The 24809-nt window shown below is 37.5% G+C and overlaps 2 protein-coding genes across 4 annotated transcripts in view; one reads left to right on the top strand and one right to left on the bottom strand.

Moving 5' to 3' along the window:
- The window catches only part of sphkap (SPHK1 interactor, AKAP domain containing), a 53046-nt gene extending 39578 nt beyond the window's left edge, over window positions 1-13468 (top strand). The window contains exons 8-12 of one of the 3 annotated variants that reach the window (XM_052581954.1): window positions 378-554; window positions 3765-3848; window positions 4271-4317; window positions 10544-10728; window positions 12092-13468. In XM_052581954.1, coding sequence (XP_052437914.1) covers window positions 378-554; window positions 3765-3848; window positions 4271-4317; window positions 10544-10728; window positions 12092-12247 — 649 coding nt within the window. In that variant the 3' untranslated portion in view covers window positions 12248-13468. Of the gene's footprint in view, window positions 1-274; window positions 555-3764; window positions 3849-4270; window positions 4318-10543; window positions 10729-12091 lie in introns of those variants that run through there. The other 2 variants (XM_052581955.1, XM_052581956.1) reach the window with 2 other exon arrangements.
- A 41-nt stretch (window positions 13469-13509) lies between these two features.
- Window positions 13510-24768, bottom strand: LOC127977226 (dynein assembly factor with WDR repeat domains 1). Its single transcript, XM_052581959.1, has 14 exons — window positions 24667-24768; window positions 24064-24201; window positions 23911-23983; window positions 22549-22693; window positions 21214-21272; window positions 21005-21127; window positions 20637-20736; window positions 19065-19172; window positions 18377-18483; window positions 17434-17536; window positions 16631-16745; window positions 16007-16083; window positions 15259-15421; window positions 13510-15169 (listed from the first exon to the last, which is right to left on the bottom strand). The coding sequence occupies exons 2-14, from the start codon at window positions 24101-24103 to the stop codon at window positions 15135-15137; spliced, it is 1248 nt and encodes a 415-aa protein (XP_052437919.1). The 5' UTR covers window positions 24104-24201; window positions 24667-24768; the 3' UTR covers window positions 13510-15134.
- Window positions 24769-24809: the final 41 nt, after the last annotated feature.

Genomic DNA, 24809 nt, shown 5'->3' on the forward strand with positions numbered 1-24809 from the left:
AGCTTTCGATAAAAGTTTTCTACACTAACTTCTTATAGATCATGAAGAATTCTCAGTTCATGAACCCAAGATATCACATTTTGAAGATATCAACATTTTGCTTCATGTAGTGTCACACGTGGTGTTTGTAAATCCAAACAGCACATCTCGGTAAAGGGGTTCTCCTCTGTAACATCCATTTTTACCTACACTGCTAAAAAAAAAAAAAAAAAATAGAGAAATTTAAATTGACATTATACCTATGTTCCCTTGATTTTTATTTTTCTTGATCCAGGCTCTGGACAGTGAAAGAAGCTTTGGGGCAAAATTAGCAAAATTAGAATTACTGGCTCATTGTGACACTGCAGTTTCGCCGTGTATCCTCTTTCCCCCCTCAGCAGTGACAAAGACAGGGCCTCCTCAGTGGTCACAGCACCCTCTGCAGGTGTGGAGGTGGAGCGACGCTCTCTCAGCGCTAGCAGTGAGGAAAGTGGCTCAGGCAGCTGGGCCCAGATTGCCCCTGAAGACGACCCCCAGGAGGAGACAACCAGTAGCTTTATCCAGCTAAGCGAGGGGTCAGTCTTCCAGTAGACCAGGGGTCACCACACTCAGTCCTCGAGGGCCAGTGTCCTGCAGAGTTTAGCTCCAAATTGCCTCAACACACCTGCCTTGAGGTTTCAAATATATCAAGCAAGAGTTTGATTAGCTGGTTCAGGCGTGCTTGATTAGGGCCGGAGCCAAAATCTGCAGAATACCAGACTTCCAGAAACAAGTTTGGTGACCCATGCAGTAGACCATCATGCCTTGCTGGACAGTGTGGCTTCTCCATTTGGCTTTTCATTAAGCTACATATGCTAGATGCAATCCTTGCCAGAACTGGGCACATCCAGAGCGCAGTGTAGCACCCATTTGTGAGCTTGCTTTTCTCATCTTTAAAGTAGCAATTTATTGACTTAGAGCTCCAACGTGAATTAAGCATTAAAGCACTTACTTTGCCCTCACTTTTTAACTAATTAATACGTTTTGACATATCTTGATTTATATTAATGTCATGTGACTTGTGTGATAAATCTTCAGCCAGATGATGTTGTCTTTAAAGTCTGCCGCCATTGCCCTTAATTTACTGTCTAGCACACAAATGCACAGACACAGTGATACAGAATCAGACAAAACGGCTAAAAGAGAAATGCGCCAACAAATAAACATAAGAAAATTGCCTACTAGACGTTCATGTCATTCCTGTTATGTAGCACTTTTTGAGCTCTGTAAGTTCTAGAAAATGAACATGATAGTGTTGTAATTTATAGTTTATATCAGACTTTCAGTAGTGCTCTGACTATGCTGAGGCAATTAAAAACTTTATTCATTTTAACTTATTTACACAATTCCAAGAAAATTATTTAGGGATATCTAACAGAACAGAAGGGTTGAAATATAGTCAATTTAGAGTTAGATTAGATGAGGCTGTCAGCTTTGTTTACTTGGGTTCATCTTTTGAAATCCTGATTGTATTATCTAGTAATTTTAGCAAAATTGACTGTTTTATTAACCAACATCAAATCCTTTGCTGATACATTATAATCAAGTGATTTTTCCCATAAAATGAAATGTCACTTTGTGGAAGATAATGTCATAAAGAACTTTTCTAGTTACAGGGAATTGCAAAAGTGGAAGCAAATTCAGGACATTAGTAAAACAAATAGCAATATTGGGCAGAAACCATGGATTGATCAGAGAAGTAAAAAATATGAAGAAACACATGACATTTGTAATAAATTGCAATTTTTTTCATGTTGTTTACAGTAGATGGGGGAAATGGCAACATCTACTCAAATTAGAAAAGCAAAATGTTTAAAACAGGTTTATTGTAGTTAAATAAAATTAAAACCATTAACCATTATAACCATTATTTCAGCTTTACCTGAAATAAAATACATATTAAAAATGTATTATTATTTCAGGTAGTTGTCACGGTAGAAGTTCTCATTTTCATTTAGTTTAACTTGATGCTCTTACTTGAACTAAAATGAAATACATTTTATAAGAAATGGTAGAGATATTATAAATAAATAAATAACTAATAAAAATGGCAATACACATCAAAATTACTAAAACTTTAATCAAAATTAAAATGAAAATTTTAATAAAATTAAAGCTAAATATTGTAATTTAAACATTTATAAACCTATATAGACTTGTGATTTTAAAACTATTATAGTATCTTAGTGATACTAAAACAGCACTGATTTAAACTTGTTGATATTGTGATACAACTACTACGATTTCCATCTCCAAATTGTGAGTTTACTATTTTATGTGTATTAAGGTGTATATGATACACACATCTGATTATTTCCTTCCATACACACACACACACGTGTGTGTGTTAGCACACTCTAAGCCAGTGCCTGAGGTAGTGTAACTCTCTGAAATGAGAGATTGCATTTGTGAGTCGAGTCCAGCACAGCTGTGTGAGTAAACGGCTCTGACAGCATGACTGGAGTCTGGAGCAGAGCTCTCACCCAGAGACTCCACAGCAGTGCTAGTCCTGACAGACATATGTCACATCCTGTTGGCTCTAGAATGAAAAGGATGTAATGGGTGTGTGAGTCCCTCTTGCTGATTGAATCATGTCCAGCCTGCCACACTCACCGACGATTCCTAACCTGCGCCAGCTCAACGCCATCTTCACTTACCCGAGTAAGCTGGCCATCGGCCTCCATCTGGCTTTAACCCTCACTTCATTGTTTTTCCGCCATGTTGGGGGAAAGGTTACTCTCTGCTTGTTCATTGGGCTGCTGCTGGTACAGGCACAGGTGGCTCACGTTCATAGTCATCAGCTGGTAGTGAGCTGCTGTGATGCCCATGCTAATGAATCTCATGCCAGTGTTCATGCCTGTTCGCTCTACTCCAAGCCCCACTGCAGTGATCATAGTAGCGTCTGCATTGTTCACACTCTTACAGATCTACTAGACTAGAGTAAGCATAGAAAGAGAAAAAAAATTGAACAATTTGGACTTTGTAATGTTGCTGATAGAAGCAAAGGCTGCATTTATTTGATCAATAAAAGCAGTAATATTGTGGAAAATTATTATAATTTAAAAGAACTGTTTTCTATTTGAATATATATTTTTAATGTAATTTTTCCTGTGATGCAAAGCTGAATTTTCAGCATCATTATTCCATTCTTCAGTGTCACATGATCTTCATAAATCAGCTGATTTGTTGCTCAAGAAACATTTTCGATTATTATCAGTGCAAAAACCCATTGCAGTACAGATGCAGTGCAATTCAAAAGTTAGAGGTCAGCAAGATTTAATAATAAATAAAACTTTAATTCAACATGGATGAATTAAATTGACCAAAATTGACAGTAAAGATTTTTTAATTAAATATTTTTCAAATATATGCCGTTCTTTTGTATTTCCAGTATAGTAACTGCTAATCATATTAGCTTTATTTCTAAAAGATCGTGTTACACTGAAGTCTGGTGTTATTATAGTGGTGAAATTCAGCTTTGCATCACAGGAATATATATATATATATATATATATATATATATATATATATATATATATATATAATACAAATAAAAAAAACAGTTGTTTTGACTTGTAATAATATTTCACAATTGTATTGTTTTAACTGTATTTTAATCAAATCAATGCAACTCTGTGGAGCATAGAAAGCATTCAAAAATGTAAAAGTCATAATTATTCCAAACCTTTGACTGGTAGTATTTGTGTACACATTGATCTTTTTATGTGCATGTGTGTGTGTTTTAGAAATGGGAACAGCAGCGCTTCTAGTCTGGGATTGGCAGACCTGGAGGGCTTTCTAGACTACACCATCTCCAGCAACCTAATCAGGTATCCAACAGCAACACACTAACCGCAGCACACTTAGAAATACTCGAGATAATGGCTGTTAAGCGCTCATCCATAACCCGGAGCGCTGTCCAAATCCTCATGTCTGCATCTCTCCTCATGAGGATATGGCCACAGTTGGAGGATGAGAAATTGAAGTCAAACTTGGATCACATTCTGTCATATTAGAGCGATAGCTGCTTCTACAAGTATGTAATTGTGCTGTTTGCTGTGTCTGGGAACCGTCTCAAACATGGGTAGTTCTAATGGGCTATGTCACCAAAAGCGTTTCAGTCATTTACTATTTTCAGCTTTTATCAGATGAGTGCAATACAGTCAAGGCCCCTGAGAGGCTCCGTGAGGTGACTGGAACACGACCATCATTGCTCTATACAGCATGATAATGATAGTGTCTCTGTTTGCAGCGAGGACAGAGAGAGGAAGGCGTCTCACTGTCAGGATCAGACGGACGGTGAGTGATCCAGCCCTTCACATGCACGCATACATATTTGAATGAAAGAGCATTCATCGCTGGAGCTTCACGACTGCGTTTGGAATTAAAAGGAAATCATGCTAGCACTGCTCTTCACACTTCTGCGCTAATGTATTCAGTCAGAAGCCGTATGGGTTTCTCTTTTTCTGGCAGTCTGATCTTTTATATAAATGTTACATGTTGTTCTCGAGAGTGAACTTCACATTATTTCTCTGTGAATGGGGATTTTTAGATTTTTAAGGGGCACCGGAGGCTCACTTGGTGCCCTCGATGAGATACTTTTTCAACTTTATATTTTTTTCATGCAAATTGTGATATGGGATGGTCTCTAGAACTCAATTTTGGGAGTTATTGAATGTAATTATTCAAATGCGCTTGGCTCTGAAATCCGAGGGGGATAGTGTGAGTGGGTGGGATGCTTCTGAGCCAAAACTTAACATGTTGGACTGTGGGAACAAACAAACAAACACTGCAATAGGCTGCAAAATTAATCAAAATACAACAAACATTGTAAAAATGCAAAATAAATAAAGTGACGTGTGGCACTGTGTTCCTTTACACATGAGCAGCTCACGATCTGCTGGTGTCTGGTTCGGTTCACAGGAAATGCTGCTCTACATGAATCCATCTCTACATCAGCTTTGAGTTTGGGTCATTTAACAAGCATTTGGGAACACAACATGCGCCAACCAGCTTTCCATACTTGAGAAGCACTTAAAACATAACCCAGCGGTTGTCAACAAAGCTCCCTCCCTTTAAAAGCTCCCTGCGGTTTTCTGCCAAAAGAAAAGCTTTTATGGTTTAATATTTGAAAATGTAAAGAAAATAGTATTATTATATGTAGTATTATAATAGTATTATATTATTTTCCTTAAATACTTTTTTATTACAATCAAAAATTAAGATAGTTCAATTCAATTCAAGTTTATTTGTATAGCGCTTTTTACAATACGAATCGTTACAAAGCAACTTTACAGAAAATTATGTTTCTACAATATTTAGTAGTAGCTTATGGTGGTGACTGTCAGTTTGTGCACGTTTGACAGGATTTTTAGAAAAAGTTAATACAAGACGTAGTCAGCTAGACGATGAACATTATTAATATTATTAATTAATAATTGCTATATGATGCAGTCACACTTGTAGCAATATTTGTTAGTTCTGTTGTTGATTCAGGGTTAGCATCATCTGAGGTCCTATGAGGGTCAGCATCATCTCTTCTCAGGTGTTCTGGATCCAGACTGGAGCTTGTGTAAATCCTAGTTACCACAGGATGTAAATCCCGTGGCGAAACATAGAAACAAAATAGAGACATCATTAGCATAGCTGCTGATCCGACAAACTAAAATTAGTGTAACCCAAGCTAATGAATAAAAATGCACATTTGATCAGATGCAACTACACTCACAATTTAAGAGATACATTATTGGAATGCTTGGAGAAAGAGATGTGTTTTTAATCTAGATTTAAACAGAGAGAGTGTGTCTGAACCCCGAACATTATCAGGAAGGCTATTCCAGAGTTTGGGAGCCAAATGTGAAAAAGCTCTACCTCCTTTAGTGGACATTGCTATCCTAGGAACTACCAAACGTCCAGCGTTTTGTGACCTTAGGGAGCGTGATGGGTTGTAGCGTGGTAGAAGGCTAGTTAGGTACGCAGGAGCTAAACCATTTAGGGCCTTATAGGTAAGTAATCAGAAACCGATAACATGTTTCGTAGATTGGCAATGTTTCTAAGATGGAAGAATGCAGTTTTTGTAACATTGGAAATATGATTTTCAAAAGACAAATTGCTGTCTAATATAACACCCAGATTTCTGACTGTAGAGGAAGTAACAGTACATCCGTCTAGTTGCAGATTGTAATCTGCAAGATTCTGTGTAGTGTTTTTTGGTCCAATAATTAATATCTCTGTCATATCCAAATTTAATTGGAGAAAATTATTTGTCATCCAATCTTTTACATTTTTAACACACTCTGTTAGCTTAGATAATTGAGAAGTTTAATCTGGTCTCGTTGAGATATATAGTTGAGTATCATCAGCATAACAGTGGAAGCTAATTCCGTATTTTCTAATAATATTACCAAGGGGCAACATGTATATTGAAAATAGAAGGGGACCTAGGACGGATCCTTGTGGCACTCCATATTTTACTGATGATAAATGAGATGACTCCCCATTCAAGTAAACAAAATGGTAGCGATCGGACAGGTAGGATCTAAACCATCTTAGAGCCTGCCCTTGAATACCTGTATAGTTTTGTAATCTATCTATGAGTATGTCATGATCTATGGTGTCGAACGCAGCACTAAGATCAAGTAAGACTAGAAATGAGATGCAGCCTTGATCTGACGCAAGGAGCGGGTCATTTGTATTTATAAAATTGCACTTTAAAATCGCAATTTTTAAAAGACAAAATTTTTATGACACAACTGAGCATGTCTGAAGGGATTTTAAAAAGATTGCATTTTTATGGCATATTTATAATTATTTGCAAATACCTTAATGAGCAGATCTTAGAATTAACATCTCCAAACTTAAAAAAGAAAAAGAGTAGGGTCAGAATTGATTTATTTTTTTATTGGGGAACTAGTCTTACTTTTTAATGTTTTATTAACATTTTATTTCTGATGGTATTAGAATAGACCACTGAAAACTTCTCACCTTTTTTATTGATCATCTCAATTTCTTCTGTTCTGTTTGTTGGTCTCTACCTAACATTGTGCAGTGCGGCTCTTTGTGCACTCTGAACAATAGCAAAGCATTAGACTCATTGCACGTGTTCTTTATTTGATTTTCCAAGCACCAGAAATTAAACTTACTGTACCTCACATATACAAATGGTTTAAAATAGTTGTCCTTCTTATAATTTTTAAGTTTGCAAGCACAAATGTGTCACTGTGCAGCCCTGTTGTGGTTCCTCTGATCTTACGCATGACCTTGATACATCTCTCTTTCTGTTGTTTGTGTGATTGGCCTTTAATCTTTGACCTCCTCTATCTAACATCTACTGTGCGTACAGTCTGCCCTTTGACCATTATCGCTCAGTGTGCTTCTAACATTTGCTCGCGAGCAGAGAGAGAGAAAACTAAAAAAACAGCACAAACTCACACCTCACAAATGACTCATTCACATGCAGGAGAACAAAAGAGACGTTCAGACACAGGAGCTGACAGGCAAAGCATCATCCTGCTGGGATGAGGAGAGGGTGTTGAAATGGGAAGATGTGTTAAAGAGCAAGAAAAGAGAGAACAGATTCATTTTGGAACAGATTTTTGCAGTTTTGGATCGCTGAGGAGGAGGATAGAGATGTCATGATGGAATAAATATTACTGGGGCAAAGGAGTAGAAAGAACTGCTTAAATTGCATTTGAAGAGATAAGCTAAAAACCATGAAAAATGTTCTAACTGGAGAAAAGTGGGAGGGAGAAGAGATTAGCCCACCTTTCCTAGAATGAGTGTAAAACAAAAGGCTTTAGCAGTGAGACGGTGGGCTGTGTGGATGTTTAAGCCCCTCTCTCTGTATTTCCCCTGAGCTCTTTATCATTCACACTGATCCACATTCATGAAGAACAGTGAACCTTAAAGTACAATTCTCCACCCGCCTCAAAATGTTGGCTTTTGAATTTATAATGTGAATTTAAAGTGCGGAAGTAAATCAGATGTTTCATCACAATATGATCTGACATCAGTTCTATTAGCAGTGATACTGTAATTGTTTATACTTTAAAACATGCCACGATTTGATCAGAATTGGGATATCAGTATTACAATATTATGTGCCGAACTAAAACAAAACCATTCAAAAATTGTTACTTTGTTCAAATTAAATCAACTTTAACTGAAATAAAATTAAATATTAAAATAATATTCTGTAACTTTAGTTCCCTTTCAGTCGGTCACTCTCGACGCCACGTCGATGACCGACGAATATGGGATATCGCTTCGATAGCCCAATCTACTTCGAGTGTAAACTAAACGAGCCAATGCACATTGGCATGCAATTATTGCATCCAGCTGCCGCTGATCACTGCGTGAGTATAAGAGGGCAGCAGGTGCAATGCATACCAGCTTTTCGCTTCGGAGCCGAGCGTTAGTATCGCTCTGCTCAACTGTGTCTGCTGTGAACTACGAGTTCAGCACGCTCTCGGAAGCTTCTTGTGTTGGCGAGACGGCGCTTCAGCGGCGGTCGTTCCTGTGTCAAACGAAAGCTGTCTCACTCCACCCTCAAAGTCCAGGTTGCCGCTATTGCTGCGTACCATGACCCCATGAATGGGAAGTCTTTGGGTAAGCATGACCTCATCATCATCAGGTTCCTTAGAGGGGCCAGGAGGTTAAATCCATCCCGGCCCCCCTGTATACCCTCTTGAGATCTGTCTCTAGTGCTTAAATCACTACAGCAGGCCCCATTCGAGCCTTTGCATTCAGTTGAGCTAAAGTTTCTTTCATTGAAAACTCTGCTCCTGCTTGCACTGGCCTCCATCAAGAGGGTAGGGGACCTGCATGCATTTTCGGTCAACGATTCGTGCCTAGAGTTCGGGCCGGCTGACTCCCAGGTAATCCTGAGGCCCCAGCCTGGCTACGTGCCCAAGGTTCCCACTACATCCTTCAAAGACCAAGTGGTGAACTTGCAAGAGCTGCCCCTGGAGGAGGCAGACCCAGCCGTGGCTTTGTTTTGTTCTGTCCGAGCATTAAGGTGCTACATGGACCGGACGCAAAGCTTCAGGACCTCAGACCAGCTCTTTGTCTGTTATGGAGGCCGGCAGAAGGGGAATGCCGTCTTTAAGCAGTGGATGGCCCACTGGATTGTGAATGCCATAACCCTAGCTTATCAGGCTCAGGATGTGCCCTGCCCGTTCAGGTTGCGAGCTCAGAGAACAACTAGAAGTGTTGCATCCTCCTGGGCACTGGCTCGTGGCGCCTCGCTGACAGATATTTGTAGAGCTGTGGGCTGGGCGCCCCCTAACACGTTTGCTAGGTTCTATAGCCTTCGTGTAGAACCGGTATCCTCCTATGTTCTCACCTTAAACGGGTAGTGGCACTGAGAGGCCCCGGTTAGTGTCGGCTTGCTAAAACTGCTCCAGAGTGTCCGTACTGTAGACCCTGTTGAGATCCTCCATCACCCTAGGCAGCTGGACGCGGCGGAACGTCCGGCGCCAGGTTTTCATGATGAATCCGTTAAAACCATGGAAGGCTGGGTTCCATATTGAGACCTAAGCGGTACTCGTATGTGTATAGTCCACGGTATAGCCTTAGAGCCCGTGTTTCCCCGGCAGACTTCTGCCTTCCCAAGAGGGTTTTAATCTCCGTATACTCCTGAACGGATGCTATATGTGTATTTGCCTCCGAGACCTCCTTCGGGAAGGATGGGGCTTCCGCTGCGTCCCGACTCCAAGCGGACCGGGTACGTTTTCCCAGTGTTATCCAATCTCACCCAGTGAGGTAGTGCTTTGACAATGGTGAGGGGAGCTTTTTCATCATTTTAATAATTTTGTTGTTTGTCAATGACAGATGAGAACATTTCTGTTCTCTCTGAAAATGTGCAAATCATCAGTATACACCACAACATGAGCTACTCCAAAAAATGCTTAAAACTTACTCTCATCGATACTAAACTGTGACTAAAAATCTGAATTTATATTAGCCTTCATATAAAAAACAATAAAATAAATATAGTAACAAATCTAGGAGTTTATTATTATGAAAAATGCACAAAAATACTATTTTAAATCATCCTTATTGATATGAAATAAGTATTTTCCAAAAACATGTTTTACTGTAAAACTTAGTAAATGAAAGCTATAAATCTAAACAAGCTGTGTTACAAATTTGAGGTTGACATCTCAAAAAATGATCTCACAGTAAAGTTTTGTTTGGGTGCAGTCCCAAATATTTCCACTAGATGAAATTCATCTCCTATTATTTTCCACTACAGTTCTAACTACTTTGTTTGCTGTGTTTACGTAGCACGTGCCAAAACCTTTAGCATGTTTCATACTATTCCAGTGAAGTTTAAAAAATGCTAAATTCTTCTGCTGACCATTTTTTTCTGTTAAAAATTACCAGTGTTAAAAGATTCATGTTAATTAGAATTACTCATTTCTGCACCAGCAAATGCTTTTTGTTGCCTTTCCATTTGATTCTGCTTGCAACGTATCAGATCTACAGAAATCCCACTCAGGGTAGTGTCTGGTTTGTGTGACAGAAGTGACATCGGGTCTGTCCACAGCGGGCAGCAGCTGTCAGCGCGAGCTCCTGGTGCTGAACTTTGACGTGGATTCGGAGTGTGTGGATGGAGAACTGAGAGCGGCGCTGCAGTGGATCGCTGCGTCTGAGCTCGGCGTGTCAGCGCTCTACTTCAGAAGGACTCAGGAGCACAATCTCACTAAGGTGAGGACAAATGGAGGATGTACTTTTGTTAGAATAACTAACCAGGTCCGAGCAGAATCTGCACCGATAGAACTATACAGATTTCTGCACTTGTCATTCAGAAAGTTCTCCAGTCTATCCATGTTTAAATATTTTGCAGAATTTGATTATAGTGTCAGCTAGCAATAACAGTTATTAGTCTGAGCTAAATCTGTGAATCCATCTGGCCATTATTCTCATTTCACTGATGAAATCATACAACATGAATGCATTATGGTCATGTGACTACAGTGTTGCGTTTTACAATTTGAAAACATTTAAACAGTGCACATAATACTGTTTTTAGAGAAAACCAGATGAGGTGTAGTATGGAGGCAGTGTTTTGAGCCCTGCAAAGGAAAGAGCCCTTCAGCAAGGCTCCAGCAAGTCCTAAATCCTGAAAAAGAATTAGCATGGATTCTCTCTGGAATTTCTAATGCTTTCTTTTATTATTATTTTTAAATAACTTGAGGAGTCTTTAACATTTGTGGGGTTTTTTACACACACTCGTACCTCAAACATGAATTCTGAAACAGTAGATTAAAAAATAAACAGTTTTTTATCATTTATAGCTTATATATGCAATAATTAAACCAATGCACTTACATTTTTAATAGATTTCTAGGAAATCAAGAACAAGAATGGGATGAAATTACTGGTGTCCTTTTTGAAAACCTAGAAGAGTGGAAGCTGCTATATAAAGAGGGATCAACTCAAACAAATGTCTATGTATTTAGAGTGTGATGTTGTTAAAGGGGACTTTGGATGCCCATTTTACATAAATTGGTATGATTCTTTAGGGTCTTCATGAAATGTCTGCAACATACTTTGGTTAAAATTCCTCAATGGTCTTGTAAAACACCATGCTTTTTAACCCATCAAAAACAGATCTGTTAAAAGTGACTAATTTGTTTATTTTCTTCCTTCATTTGTTCTGCATGGCTTTGGCAATTGTACATAATTGGTGTTGTTTTGTATTATAAATATATATATATATGTTAGTGTTACAATAATACTGCATAACAAGACTGAAGTGTGCATTTTAAACTGGAACAAAAAAGAATATTGGTATAAAAGGGTTATTATTGTTAACTAACACTAAAACCTTGAATAAGCATTTTCATTTAAACTGAAATAAAAAATTGATGTTTTTTTCATGTTTACCTACACAATAGATATTTTTAGATGGATAAAAACACAACAAAACATCAATATTTAAACTAAAATAAAGTGAAAAATCTAATCTAATTCAAAATATTTTAAAAAGCTAGAGTAGTATATCAATGATAGTAAATGAAGAGCACTGACTGCTGATAAAGAACTGAAGAGCGTGTTTGTTTCTCAGCTCCACAGAGTGGTGCAGTTGGCAGGTCAGAAGGCTTGGCGTGTTGGAGACTTGTTCAGCGCTGTGGCTCAGTTCTGTCAGCTCCACCAGGACCTGGAGCACAGAGGACGACCCGTGCCCAGCCTGTTCGACTGGATACTGAAGACCAAGCGCTAGAGCGGAACAGGAGCTGGAGACGCCACATATCCGTCCTGAGCTAGCACATGTGAAACCACCAAACACAAATCCCATTTGAGCCGCTAATACACCTTTATAGACTCATAGATCCCACAGACTCATCCTCATCCACAGCCAACACCATGACTGTACATCAGCACGTGAATCTCTGTTTATCACAGGGTAGCAAGGTTTACAAGACACTCGCACGCAGTAACTGCTCCCAATACCAAGATCCTTAGCATGAGGCTTCCTTAGTACCAAACTTGTCCTCTCGGACCACCAGCACATCCACATTTGAAATCCTTAAGAGTCACAGCTTGCACAAACCTTTATTCCATCATCTCTGTCACACTTGTATATGTCTTTGCTAGATCACAGGGATTATGGGATATACTGTAGGAAGAAATGAGTTGTCCATAAATATGTGCTAGAGATGCACATTCACAGAGATTGTGATTTAAGGATATTTCCCTTTAAATGACGCATGTTCCTGTCTTTTACGCGCACGCAACATTAGATCCACCGGTCACCAGCCAGCACTGGTTAGAGGAACATGCTTTAAACCGACCAATCAGCCTTGACGTTTTGTAGCTTGCAAATTTTTACTGTACTGTACAACAAACCAGTTTCAAATGCACAACGTGACTTTTTATCCAAAATAAAACAGACGTGCGAGCTCTGGCGTAGGGATTTAGAGATACTTCAGTGTTTGTATTTAAAGTGTGTAATATAGTTGAGATCCCATTCCAAACACACTTTGTTGTTTTAAGTTTACATTGGCAAACGCGTTCTGCCATTTTATTGTACCTCTGAGACTGAATTGTTTGTTTAGTTTTGTGTGACTGCTGTTATTTAAGAGATTTTATTTTGGCTAGATGTAAATAGTTTAGACTGTGAGCTACTGTGTCTTTGGGCAATGTAAATTTCAGTTTTTTTGTTTTAAGATCGCAAAGACTCAGACAGACGGGATAACAGCACTAGTCTGACCAGACTACTGTAAAAGTATGAATATGAACGTAAATTTAAAGTACAAGTACAGTTTTGTCACGTAAAAGTTGACGTGTAAACGTGAAATCTGGTGGCGTTATGGTTTTCTCTGCATAGTTACATAATAGTAATGTGTTTTAATATCAGCGTTGAAGGCACACAACTGTATCCAGTCTGTCACGGTATACCTGAATGTATTTATCTTTTCAAAATAAAATTTGCGTATGGTGAGTTTGATGTCGACAGCCTTTATTTGAAAAGAGCCACACATGTTTGAATAAATGAGTTTATATACACATTTAGCCAGCTGTTAAAGAAGGTGCACACAAAAAAATTGAACATTTATTCATCTTCAGTCCATCTAAAATGTAGATGAGTTTGTTTCTTCATCAGAACAGATTTAGAGAAATGTAGCATTGCATCACTTACTCACCAGTGGATCCTCTGCAGTGAATGGGTGCCGTCAGAATATGAGTCCAAACAGCTGATCAAAACTGATCTTGTGAAGTGAAAAGATTTCAAACAAATACATATTAAGGCATTTTTAACGTAAAACTGTTGTTTCCGGCTAAAATACAAAAAAAGTTGTCTATTCTTTCTCCAGTGAAAATTGTAATCTAGACTGAATAAGGAGAGAAATCTGCACTGAGCATGCAAGCGAAAAAAGTCCAAAACAGATCTAAACAAATATATTGGAGTATTTAGATGTGAGAGGACAGGATGGACTTTCTCACTGGAGGACACGTTATTACCATAGATTACACATACAATTTAAAAATGGGTGGATTTTGATGTTAAATAAAATTATAAATAAAATTCACATTTTGGACAGAAGCAATGGTTTAAAGTTGAAAAACTTTAATGATGGATTTGTTTCTTACAAAAAAGCTCTTCACTTAATTGATATACTGGAATCTTGTGGATTATTGTGTTTTTATCAGCTGTTTGGACTCTCATTCTGACGGCACCCATTCACTGCAGAGGATCCATTGGTGAGCAAGTGATGCAATGCTACATTTCTTCAAATCTATTCTGACAAAGAAACAAACGCATATACTTTATGTCTGTGATGTCCTGAGAGTGAGTACATTTCTAGCATTTTTTTCTTATTTCTGTGAATTATTCCTTTAACCTAAAAATAGACTGGCATGTTAAAAAAAGGAGATATTCCAGGATAAATACACCAGAAGATTATTGTGATTTAATACAGTAAGCCTTAATATTGAATACCTGACTTCATATTAAAGTTTTATACAATCAAAAAAAATTAATTAATGTTGACAAGCATGCACTTAGATTGAAAGTCTATAGAACAACAGTTTTCCCACTGAATTCCATTATAGATCATTATTTTGGGGTTAATAAACAGGTATGAATCATTATTTTTTTGTGATAGTTGACAGCATGAGTTTAAGCCAGAATATTCTTTAAGGGGGAAAAATAACGGCAATAATTATGTTGGGAACACTTGAACTTAAAAGTCCTTTATAAAAGTATTTTAATGCATTAATTATGCCTTGTAATGCACCTTACAATGCATTGTATCTCATGAATAATCACAGTTATAATAATTTATAATAGTTATCTATTCTGCACTACACCGATTAAAAATCATGCATGAAAACACAACAAACAACCATTTTTTAACATTATAAAGAATCTGCAAATATTATAAAGCATTTTAACTTTGCTCACAGTTATTCATGAAAGATATAATGCATCACAACTTGCATTATGAATACCTTTATAATGTGTTATACGTGAAAAGCGTTACCATAATGTCTTCCACACATACATGTTCTCTGAAATACGAGGGGGCAGTGTGACAAGATGACACACAATATCTTAATCAAAAGAGATGTGGGAATACTGTAAGATCAGAGTTCAGGCCGCTCTCTCAGTGCCAGATCCTGCAGGTGTTGTCTTTACTGCCTGCGAAAAGATTGACAACGAGGCATTAAATTACTGACGTGTGATTACGTTTATGGATTTATGAGTGTTACGCAGGTGCGTGTAATTGCCTGTAATGATGGTGTCTCCCTCGTAGTTGAAAGCACATGAGAAGATCTCATCAGAATGGCCCTCGAGCTCCTGCAAACACGCTCCTGTGTTCACACACCACACACGAGCCGTCTTATCCACACTCGCCGTCAAAACACGGCTCCCCTGCGGATTAAAACACACCTAGAGCGAGAGAGAGGGAGAAAATAAAAAGCTCATTATATTTCTGCCTTTTGTTATGATAATGCATTGGGGGCTCTTCATCATATTCCATCATAAAACAATTACTTTTTGTTTTGCATGTGGAACATCCTATTTTAACAAGCAGGAGAGAGACAGCTGAACTGAATCTGACCCGTGTTGGTATGACAGGCGTTTTATTATAGCGCTGAAGAACCGAATGTGCATGTGCGTACTTGAGTTATCACCTCTATACAGGAAATGGAACTATTCTGCTGATGGTGATGACGGTCCGGAGGGGGATAGAAAAGAAAGGAGAGGATATTATGGCAAGATGGTGTAACGATAGGCCTGAGAAAAGACTAGATGAAGAGAGCTATAAGAATGCAAACGGCCGTATGAATATGCAGGGAAGATGACGAATGACAGGCAGGATGCTGGGATGGAGGCAAGAGGGATATAAACAGGAAGAGACCCAGACAGGAAATGAGCGCCTGAGAAAGAGACAGAGTCAAGAGATACGAGAGGATTATTGAGTCTGAAGCTGGAGTGACAGGCCCAGGATGGAGAGATAATGTGATTTCTTACCTTAGATATCTCTCCATTATGGCCCTCTAATTGCCACAAACACTGGAAGGTTTCTGCGCTGAACACTCTTGATGTACCTGCGCACAAAAACCCATGATCAGACTCGAACAAAGATCCATCTCACAAAAACATGTCTAGGTCACAAAATCAAGTTAGATGTGAGTGGGGTAAGATGTGCCATGAAATCTATCTTGTACACGACATGGAGGAAAGATATATATAATGTGGCCATGAATTAAGCCACGTTTTGTAAAATGTAGCCACGATTTGCTAAATCAAGGGAACCAGTTATTAAATCATAGCTATGAATTACTTATGAATAAAGTATGTGTCGTAGTATTCCTGCATTTTGAGACAAAACTATTACTCCAAGCTGAGACAGCAGCACAGCCCTAATCTGTTTTAGTGTTTTTATTTATATAAATAAGAATTTTTGCATATATATATATATATATATATAATATTATATGACTCTTAACCACAAGTAGCTGTAGCCTTTATAAAAATATAGACATATGACAAATCATGTGGTGTACTAAAATAGTCTGTTTTCTCACTGGCAAATCGTACCCCACAATCCAAAAAAAGGAAAAAGATCCATATGAGAGGGTTGTGATGTCTCACCATCAGCAGAGGCTGTAGCGATCAGCTGACCAGTGTAGTTAAAACACACATCCAGCACTTCATCATTATGACCCAAGAGAGTAGCCAAACACTGACCGCCGTCTGCAGCCCACACCTACACACACAACCTGTTATATAACACAAACCACTCCACAACCCCAAATAAGCTCACAAACACACCATTATTAGCCCGACTGAGTGAATTCTGCAGTCTGTGTCCCCTTCAATGGAATTTGCCCACTCTCTAAATTTAACACAGACACATGCATGCAGACATCTCAGTGCTATTATCTATCCACAGTCACACCAAATGAATTGACACTTGTAAAAAGCTGTGAGAAGACTTTGTCTCGCTGTGTTTTTGAGAAACATCAGACTGTGCTGAATAATTAAGAGCCCTCACACTTCTAGGAACAGACAGACAATCAGAGGAAGAGAGTTACTCAGATGAAAGTGTAAGAAAAAAACACATTAAAGGGGTCACATCATGAAAAATAGATCTGTCCTTTATCTTTTGTTCATTCGTATACCATATAAACATGCAGAAACATTTGTAAAAACGTCATGTTTCAGATTTACCGTCTGAAACATTGCTACATAAATCTATAAATATAAAAACGAAATTAATTTGATTCAACGTCTTGTTATCATGCTACTTCTAATGCAAACGTCAAACCCTGGTAAGGGAAAAACTAAATTTGGATGCAAAATTATTATAAAAGGACCCCAAGGGAAAAATCATAATTTAAAAGGCTCTTTTACGAGACAGAACGAGAATTAAAAGAGTGAAGAGAGACAGAAACCTTGCAGGTTTTGTCCAGAGAGGCTGTGACGATGAGGGAACAGTCCCAGTTGAACTGAACGCAACTGATTTCTCCTCGATGACCTGTGAGAACGTGAACTTTGCTACGAGAGACAGACAAAATACAAAATCCATTACGCATTAATTAAATGTAATAAGAACAATATTTTCAGAGTTTCTCCATGTCTTCAAAAACCTGAACTTGCACAAATAATGGACTTGAAAAGGTCTATCACAGTAGAAGGTCTTAGATTCATAAAGCTGTGGTATTAAATGTATTTCGCTCCAAACAAGCTCTAAATCAAGATATATATTTACTTCAAATTGAAAAGGACTCAAATTGAATCTAATTCAAAATTGAAAATATCTGAAGACTTGTTTTCTGAGAAATTGCACCCAATTGAGTTCATGCTGTAAAATGTGTTTCTTATCACACACTGGCAGATATTTATTCTTGTATTAATCATGAATTCACTTCTTAGAAAACAAGACTTCTTTTCTTGCTATTTGGCTTCTCACCGTATCTTGATTTAAGAAACTTTAGACATTTGCACTGAAAAAAGGACAAAAACTGAAGAAGGTTGTAAAATGAATTAAAGAGTAATGGAGATATGTTCAAAAGGTATTTTTATATTTAACTCATTTGGTGCTCCCTAAATATGATTAATTTGGTCTTAAAAAGGTCTTTAAAAAGTCTTAATAAAACTGTTTGTCCAGCTCTTTTCATAATACACATCCTTTCAAAACAACTTTACAGAAAGTCCAGCTGTTACGTCTTTAACACCTTAGTGCCTTAGATTTAGGGATGGGTGCTATGACAATATATAATAATGATACGACTTATTCAGACCTTGCTGTATTATATTTATTTATAGTGTTGTCTATATCAGTGCTGCAGTAACATTTCTGTGCATTCAAGGCAATCAAGAGATTGAATTATTGACCTGCCAGTAGAAACGTCCCACAGAATGGCAGTGTGGTCAAACGACCCCGTGACCAAACGATCACCCGTTGTGTTAAAGGAGAGAGAGATGATCTCGGCGAAGTGACCCTGAGAAAGTGAAACAGAGAAACGCTGTGAGTGGAGAGGGAAGCTCTGATAGAAAGGCAGCCTTTTTCTCTTCAGCAAAGAAATATCATATTAATTTCCCCATTTCATCGGTAAGAACTCACTGAGCGATTCATAATTTAGATTGATAGAGAAATAATTGGAGAGTTAAGAGGGGTAATTATGCAGCACACACACACACACTGCTCTGCCATGTGCTGCGGGGAGGAGAAGACCTCCAAACGCTCCATCTCTTCCCCTCTCCCTCCGACCCATGGCACGTTTCTCACATCTACACAGCTCCGGATCAGACTGCGTTGCATGACTCATCTGTTTGTATTCGGTATGCTGCTATTCAACTAAAAGTGGAATGCTTGACTTATTCCATAAATTGTGGTAATGACAGATTTGATGACAAATCCATTAATAAACACACGCATGGATGAATTTCCACTGATCACCGGAGAGAAATCATTAAAAATCCCGTAGGAGATAAGCAGATGAGGGGGAGCTCATTAAGCATGGATAGGTGGCAATGTTTTTTACTGAACAGGAATATGGAAAAAACACAGGATGAGACGTACTGCCAATGTAGACATCTCTTTCCCACTCTCAACATCCCATAATTTAGCCAGGGTGTCCATGCTGCCCGTAGCAACCAAGGTACTCTGAGGGTTAAAGGCCAGGCAGACCTAATAGCAGACACACACAGAAAACACACAGTATTTGAGATTAATAGAACAAATGTTGTCTGATAAAGCTCAGGATACATGCTCATTTGGCATCCTAAGTCAAACTCCCAGACACAACATACTTCATTTGGTGCCCCCTAAGAGATGGGACCCTATGTGTTTGAATAAATGTCCCCTGATGTTTTAAATGGCCTTGCCAGCCATTTTCTTTCAGTTAGAAATATATAAATAAACGTTATTTGCATTCACACTGTCATTGACCTTGAAAGTGGACTGGATCTAGTTAGGGGCTCAGGTAATGTTCCCTTCACACTATTGTCTTTTGAAATCCAATTTAGGCCCCCTACAGTGGTTGTGTTAGATGTCCTGTCCTACTTCTTTTTAAAATAATACAAAAATAAATCAAATCTACCCCCAAAAAATCAAAACACATGAATTAATGGATCTAATGTTGTCTATTCTTGAGAAAAGAGGTAGTTCAAGAATGCATTTTTGTTTCTAAGTGACAGCATTTCTTGTAAAAAGTCAGTCTTAGAAGTCTTAATGGTATAGTTCACCCAAAAATGACAATTCTGTCATTTTTTTAAGAATAAAAACTATGAAGATCATATTTCTGATTATTCTAAGTGCATCTTTGTCAGCCGCTTTAAAATCTCAAGCTTGTTATAGCAGAATTGATTCTGACTGGATGTCAATGTTTTTACTGTTCATCAGCAGAAAATATTCTGAAAGTGATTCCAACTATGTCATTTCTCTGTGCCTTTATCATTATAGTTGTGATGTGGAATACTGAGAACAATTTTTAGAAATATATATTTATCGTTATCGCTATAAAAGTCTTTTACTCAAATCACCCTCATGTCGTTCCAAACCTGGATGACTTCCTCTTTCTTCTGCAGAAGATATGTTGTTAATCAAACCGGTTTGGTTCCCACTGACATCCATTGTGAAGACAGAAAATACTACTGAAGTCAAAATGAACCGAAACTGTTCATTTGCTAACCAACATTCTGCGTAAAAATAATCACATTTGGTTCATAATGAGTTCATTTCCTGACATTCCAAAACCTTTTTTTTTTTCTGTGAAACATAAATTTCACAGAAGGTCCTGGCAACTGTTTTCCATATAGAGATAGGGCTGTCATACTTCAAAAAAGGCAACAAACATAAAAGCATCATAACCGTAACTGATATAACTCACTTTATATCTCTAGTCTTTCACAGCCTTTGTGTCAGGAACAGACTGAAAATTCACTAAGTTCACATACACCTGAACATATCAAGACACACTGTGCCAGCCTTGAAGTCAATGACGTCAGTGTGTCCCATGCCAGGACATATCTCCTGAAGAAGGAGTCATACAGGTTTGGAACGACAGTAAATGAGGACAGAATTATTATTTTGAGGTGAACCGTTCTATAAACTGCTGAGACTCGAGTGAATGCAGTGAGAATGCAGACATACGATTTCTGCTGTGTGCCCTCGAAACGTGTAGAAACACTTTCCTGTTTCAGCACTCCACAATTTGCAGGTCTTGTCAAAGGAGCCAGTGGCAACCTTGTCTCTGAGAGTGAAAACAAGAGAGAGTGAGCGAGAAAGAGGGCAGAGAGAGAGAGAAAAAAGCACAAGGGTTTCTTTTATGACTCAAAGTGACAAATGGTCCCATTGTAATAGCAACAGCAGTTACCCAGCAGTGCCCTAACCCTGACAGAGAGGTGACTGAGAGTGCTTTTCTCTAGTTCATAAATAAAAAACTAGTGAAAGATGAAGGGTAAGCCATTCTGATGGATTCAGGGCATAAGTGATCAAAAGCGCAAGAGCCCTGCTGTTACCCGTAAGGGTTGTTGAAGGCGATGGCATACACAACGTTCCTGTGACCCTCCAAAGTGTGCAGCTCCTCTCCGGATGCGGTGTCCCATATTTTACAAGTCCTGTCATAGCTTCCGGTTATAAAACTGCAAACAGACGGAAAGTAAAGGAGAGAGGCAGAATTAGCGAGAGGGAGGGGGAGCAGGCATGTGAGCACAGCTGATAAACTCACCTCGATCCTGATTTATTGAAGGCTACATTCGTCAGGGGCAAGATGTGAGCCTGAAGTGCCTGTAGAGGAAGACAGAGAAGACGAATTCTCTGAGGGGGGGGTGCACTTAATCAAATTAATTCATTTCCGATCTATAAGCTTGACTGTGTAATTTCCATACATAATTACTATGGCTTTGATGTTCAAAAACAGCAGTTTTCCCTCTGCTGCCACCTAGTGGGTGATATCGATCTAAGAAGTGTAAATGCTGTTGGAAAATCATTCAAAAGCATTTCATTTCGGCTAGTTTTGGTAGATGTAATTGTGGCGGTACTGAACAAAAGCAGCAGAATAGAAGTTTGGATTAAATAATGATGTGATGTTCAATAATTAAATATCATGGACTCTTTACAAGTCCTTTTAACTAGTCGTGCTGTGTGACAAATGAATTAATAAAAGTGCAACCGGCATGTCTCTCAGTTATAAAAAAGGGAATATAAAAGTAGTATTTAAAGGAATAGTTCACCCAAAAATGAAAATGCTTAAATTTTACTCACCCTCATTCAATCCAAGATGTAGATATTTATATATATATATATATATATATATATATATATATGTATATATATACATGAAATCAGAAAAGAATTGGAGAAATTTGGGAATTACATTGCTTCTTCTCTGCAGTGAATGGGTGCCTTAAGAATGAGTCCAAACAGCTGATAAAAAATATCACAATAATAATCAATAAGTAATCCTCAAAACTCTAGTCCATCAATTAACATCTCGACACCAAAGCTGCATGTTTGTCAAAAACAAATCCATAATTTACATGCTTTAACTTTAAACCATCGATTCTGGACAAAATTTGAGTCATTAATTAATAATAACACTCCCTCAAGTGAAAAAGTCGATTCCCTGTTGTCCTCTCACATCGAAATCCACCCACATGCTTGTTTTAAACTGTTTTGGAGTGTTTCTTCACTTGTAAAGTGTGCATTATCAGTGTATATTTCTCTCCTGATTCAGACAAGAAATACTTGTGGATGATTGTGATGTTTTTATCAGCTCTTGTTCTGATGCCACCCATTCACTGCAGAGGAGATTTTTCTAAATCTGTAAAAAAAATAAAAAAAAGGAAACAAACTCTATTTTCAGTAAACGTTGATTAATGGGCTAACTATTCCTTTACATTAGTTTTTAATGAAGTCTAACACTGCGGGACACTGCTGTCACTGTATTACCAGAGAGATGAAGAGCCAAACATTTTTCAGAATAGAATCACAATATGAAAAACAGATCAAATATGCATGACCCAAATATACTTCTGCATGACTGGTCAGTATTTATTAATACCCTGAAAAGGTAAAACTTGCGGTCATCCTTTTGGCTGACTTTCTCTTGTAGTTTGAGGATCAGGGCTTTGAGCTGCTCGACGCAGGATGAGCTGATGAGAGGTTCAGCTGCTCTGATGTCTGACACTAACTCATTCACATCAGTCCTAGAGAGGGAAAACACTACACTTACATATAAAGATGTAGACTTGTTTATCAGATAAATAGGTACCCTTACGAAAAATAAGTTTATTCAAGTGTGCTATTAGTATACTTCTTTTAAAATAAAAATACTAAAGAATGCTTTTAGTTTACTTTTTATGTCCTCTTAAGAAATATACTTAAAATGACATTTAAGTATACTTGATTTATACTTACAAAAAGTCTAAATATATTTGAGCTATACTCCTAGAATCTGTGTTTTCATTATTATACTGAAGAGGGCGCTAGTACACATCTTCTGCACAGAATTCCAAAAAAAACAAGTGAGGAAGAATGAACTAACATGATCATCTGACATGAAACAGCATCAAAACTGCAAGGTTATGGAATAAAATGTAGACCGATGAAGAGGTAATAATTACAGTCAAGCTTTGGGGTGTTGATCGACTCCATCTAAGTTTTGATTATCATTCTGAATCCAACTCATAGTCTTTTTTTTTTTTTTTTGCAGCTTTTTGTTCAAAATGTTATTTCTTTATTTTTTATGAAACTTACCCACATTAAAGTGTTTAAAAAAAGAATGCATGAAGCTAAAATAAAATGTTTTTGTTTCCAAGCAGATACCCTGTTCTTTCTTTAGATGTTTTGTATGTTCAGATATTCATGTGACAAAACATATACACATTAAAACCTAAATAGGGACATAGTAGTATACTTAAAGTTTGATGTAAAGTTTACTTAAAGAAAACTTATGAGTATACTTGCAGTATAAAACTACTAAACTAGTAGTTTACTGAGACTATACAAAGTGTACAAAGTATTTAATTAATAAAGTATCAGTAAAACTATAAATTCACTTTTAGTATAATTGCAGTACAAACTACAAACATGGAGGTAAACTAGTAGTGTACTCAAAGTTTCATATTTTTATACTAAAAAGTATACTTTTATATACTAGAAAGTGGGCCAATTTAGTCTCAATGAGTATTGAAACATGACATTTAAATGTATACTACTAGAACACGGATATTTTTATACTTGCTACATTAAGTAACGTTATACTTAAAATATACTTAAAGATAAACTTAAAGTATACTTATTTTTGGTAAGGGTATTCAGTTATATATAACTGTAAACAAGTAGAACAGTATTTTAAAGTGTAACTAGACATCACAAAACGGAAGAATGTTCATTGTAACGTTAGTTGGACAGTCATACTTACTCTGGAGTCAGGTTTAACAGATCGATGGATTTCGTTCTGAGCTGCCCCCCTTTCTCATAGTCCAGGAATATTCCTGCACAGCAACAAAACAGGCGAATCCAACGAGCTTTCGATCAAATTATTTCAATATAAAACTGTAAATATGTATATTACCTGGTGGGTAGTATCGTATGTGTAGCCGTTTTAGTCTCATCGCGCCACTGAAGACGGTGTCAACAAACCGTTACTACGGTGATGAGATACAAGTGCTGCGTACCGCGCATGCGCACGTCTGCACGTTTTTGTTTGTTTCTTAAAAAAAAAAAAAAAAAAATGTTTTAGCCCACGCGCGAATACAAAATCGACACCTCGTAAAATATTTTTTTATGTTTTTTTTTTTAATCGAGTTGAAATAATTGATTTGAAAATTGCTAATAAGATCACAATATGATACAATTATGAAACTTACAATATTACATAATATTTACGCCACACTGAAGATTAGTTAAGTGCCTTATTTTTAAATCCTCTGAATATTCTCAAGCTTCTGTGGTCATATAGGCCTAGTTTGCGTAATTATTTATAGCTGCTCTGAAGCAACACGTAGCTATAGTAAAACGTGCTATAGAGATAAACATGAATTAATACAGTTAAATAATCTGAATCTCTAAATCTTTTTTTTTTAATCAACACTAACAAACATACGCACAAAACAACATTTAGGTCGTACACACTCACAGATCAAAGTCTCCATCATAAATACATTCATTTACCCACCTTGCACAGCTCCTTGTGTGGAAATAAGGGACTGGTCTTGGCTTACTTTACTCTGCACAGCAAAAACACCAACAGATACACCAGACCAACAGGACATAAAATGAGAGACATAATCTTGTGGTAGAGAAAATACAGACAGACAG

The sequence above is a fragment of the Carassius gibelio genome, chromosome B18, assembly GCF_023724105.1.
Source record: "Carassius gibelio isolate Cgi1373 ecotype wild population from Czech Republic chromosome B18, carGib1.2-hapl.c, whole genome shotgun sequence".
NCBI lineage: Eukaryota > Metazoa > Chordata > Actinopteri > Cypriniformes > Cyprinidae > Carassius > Carassius gibelio.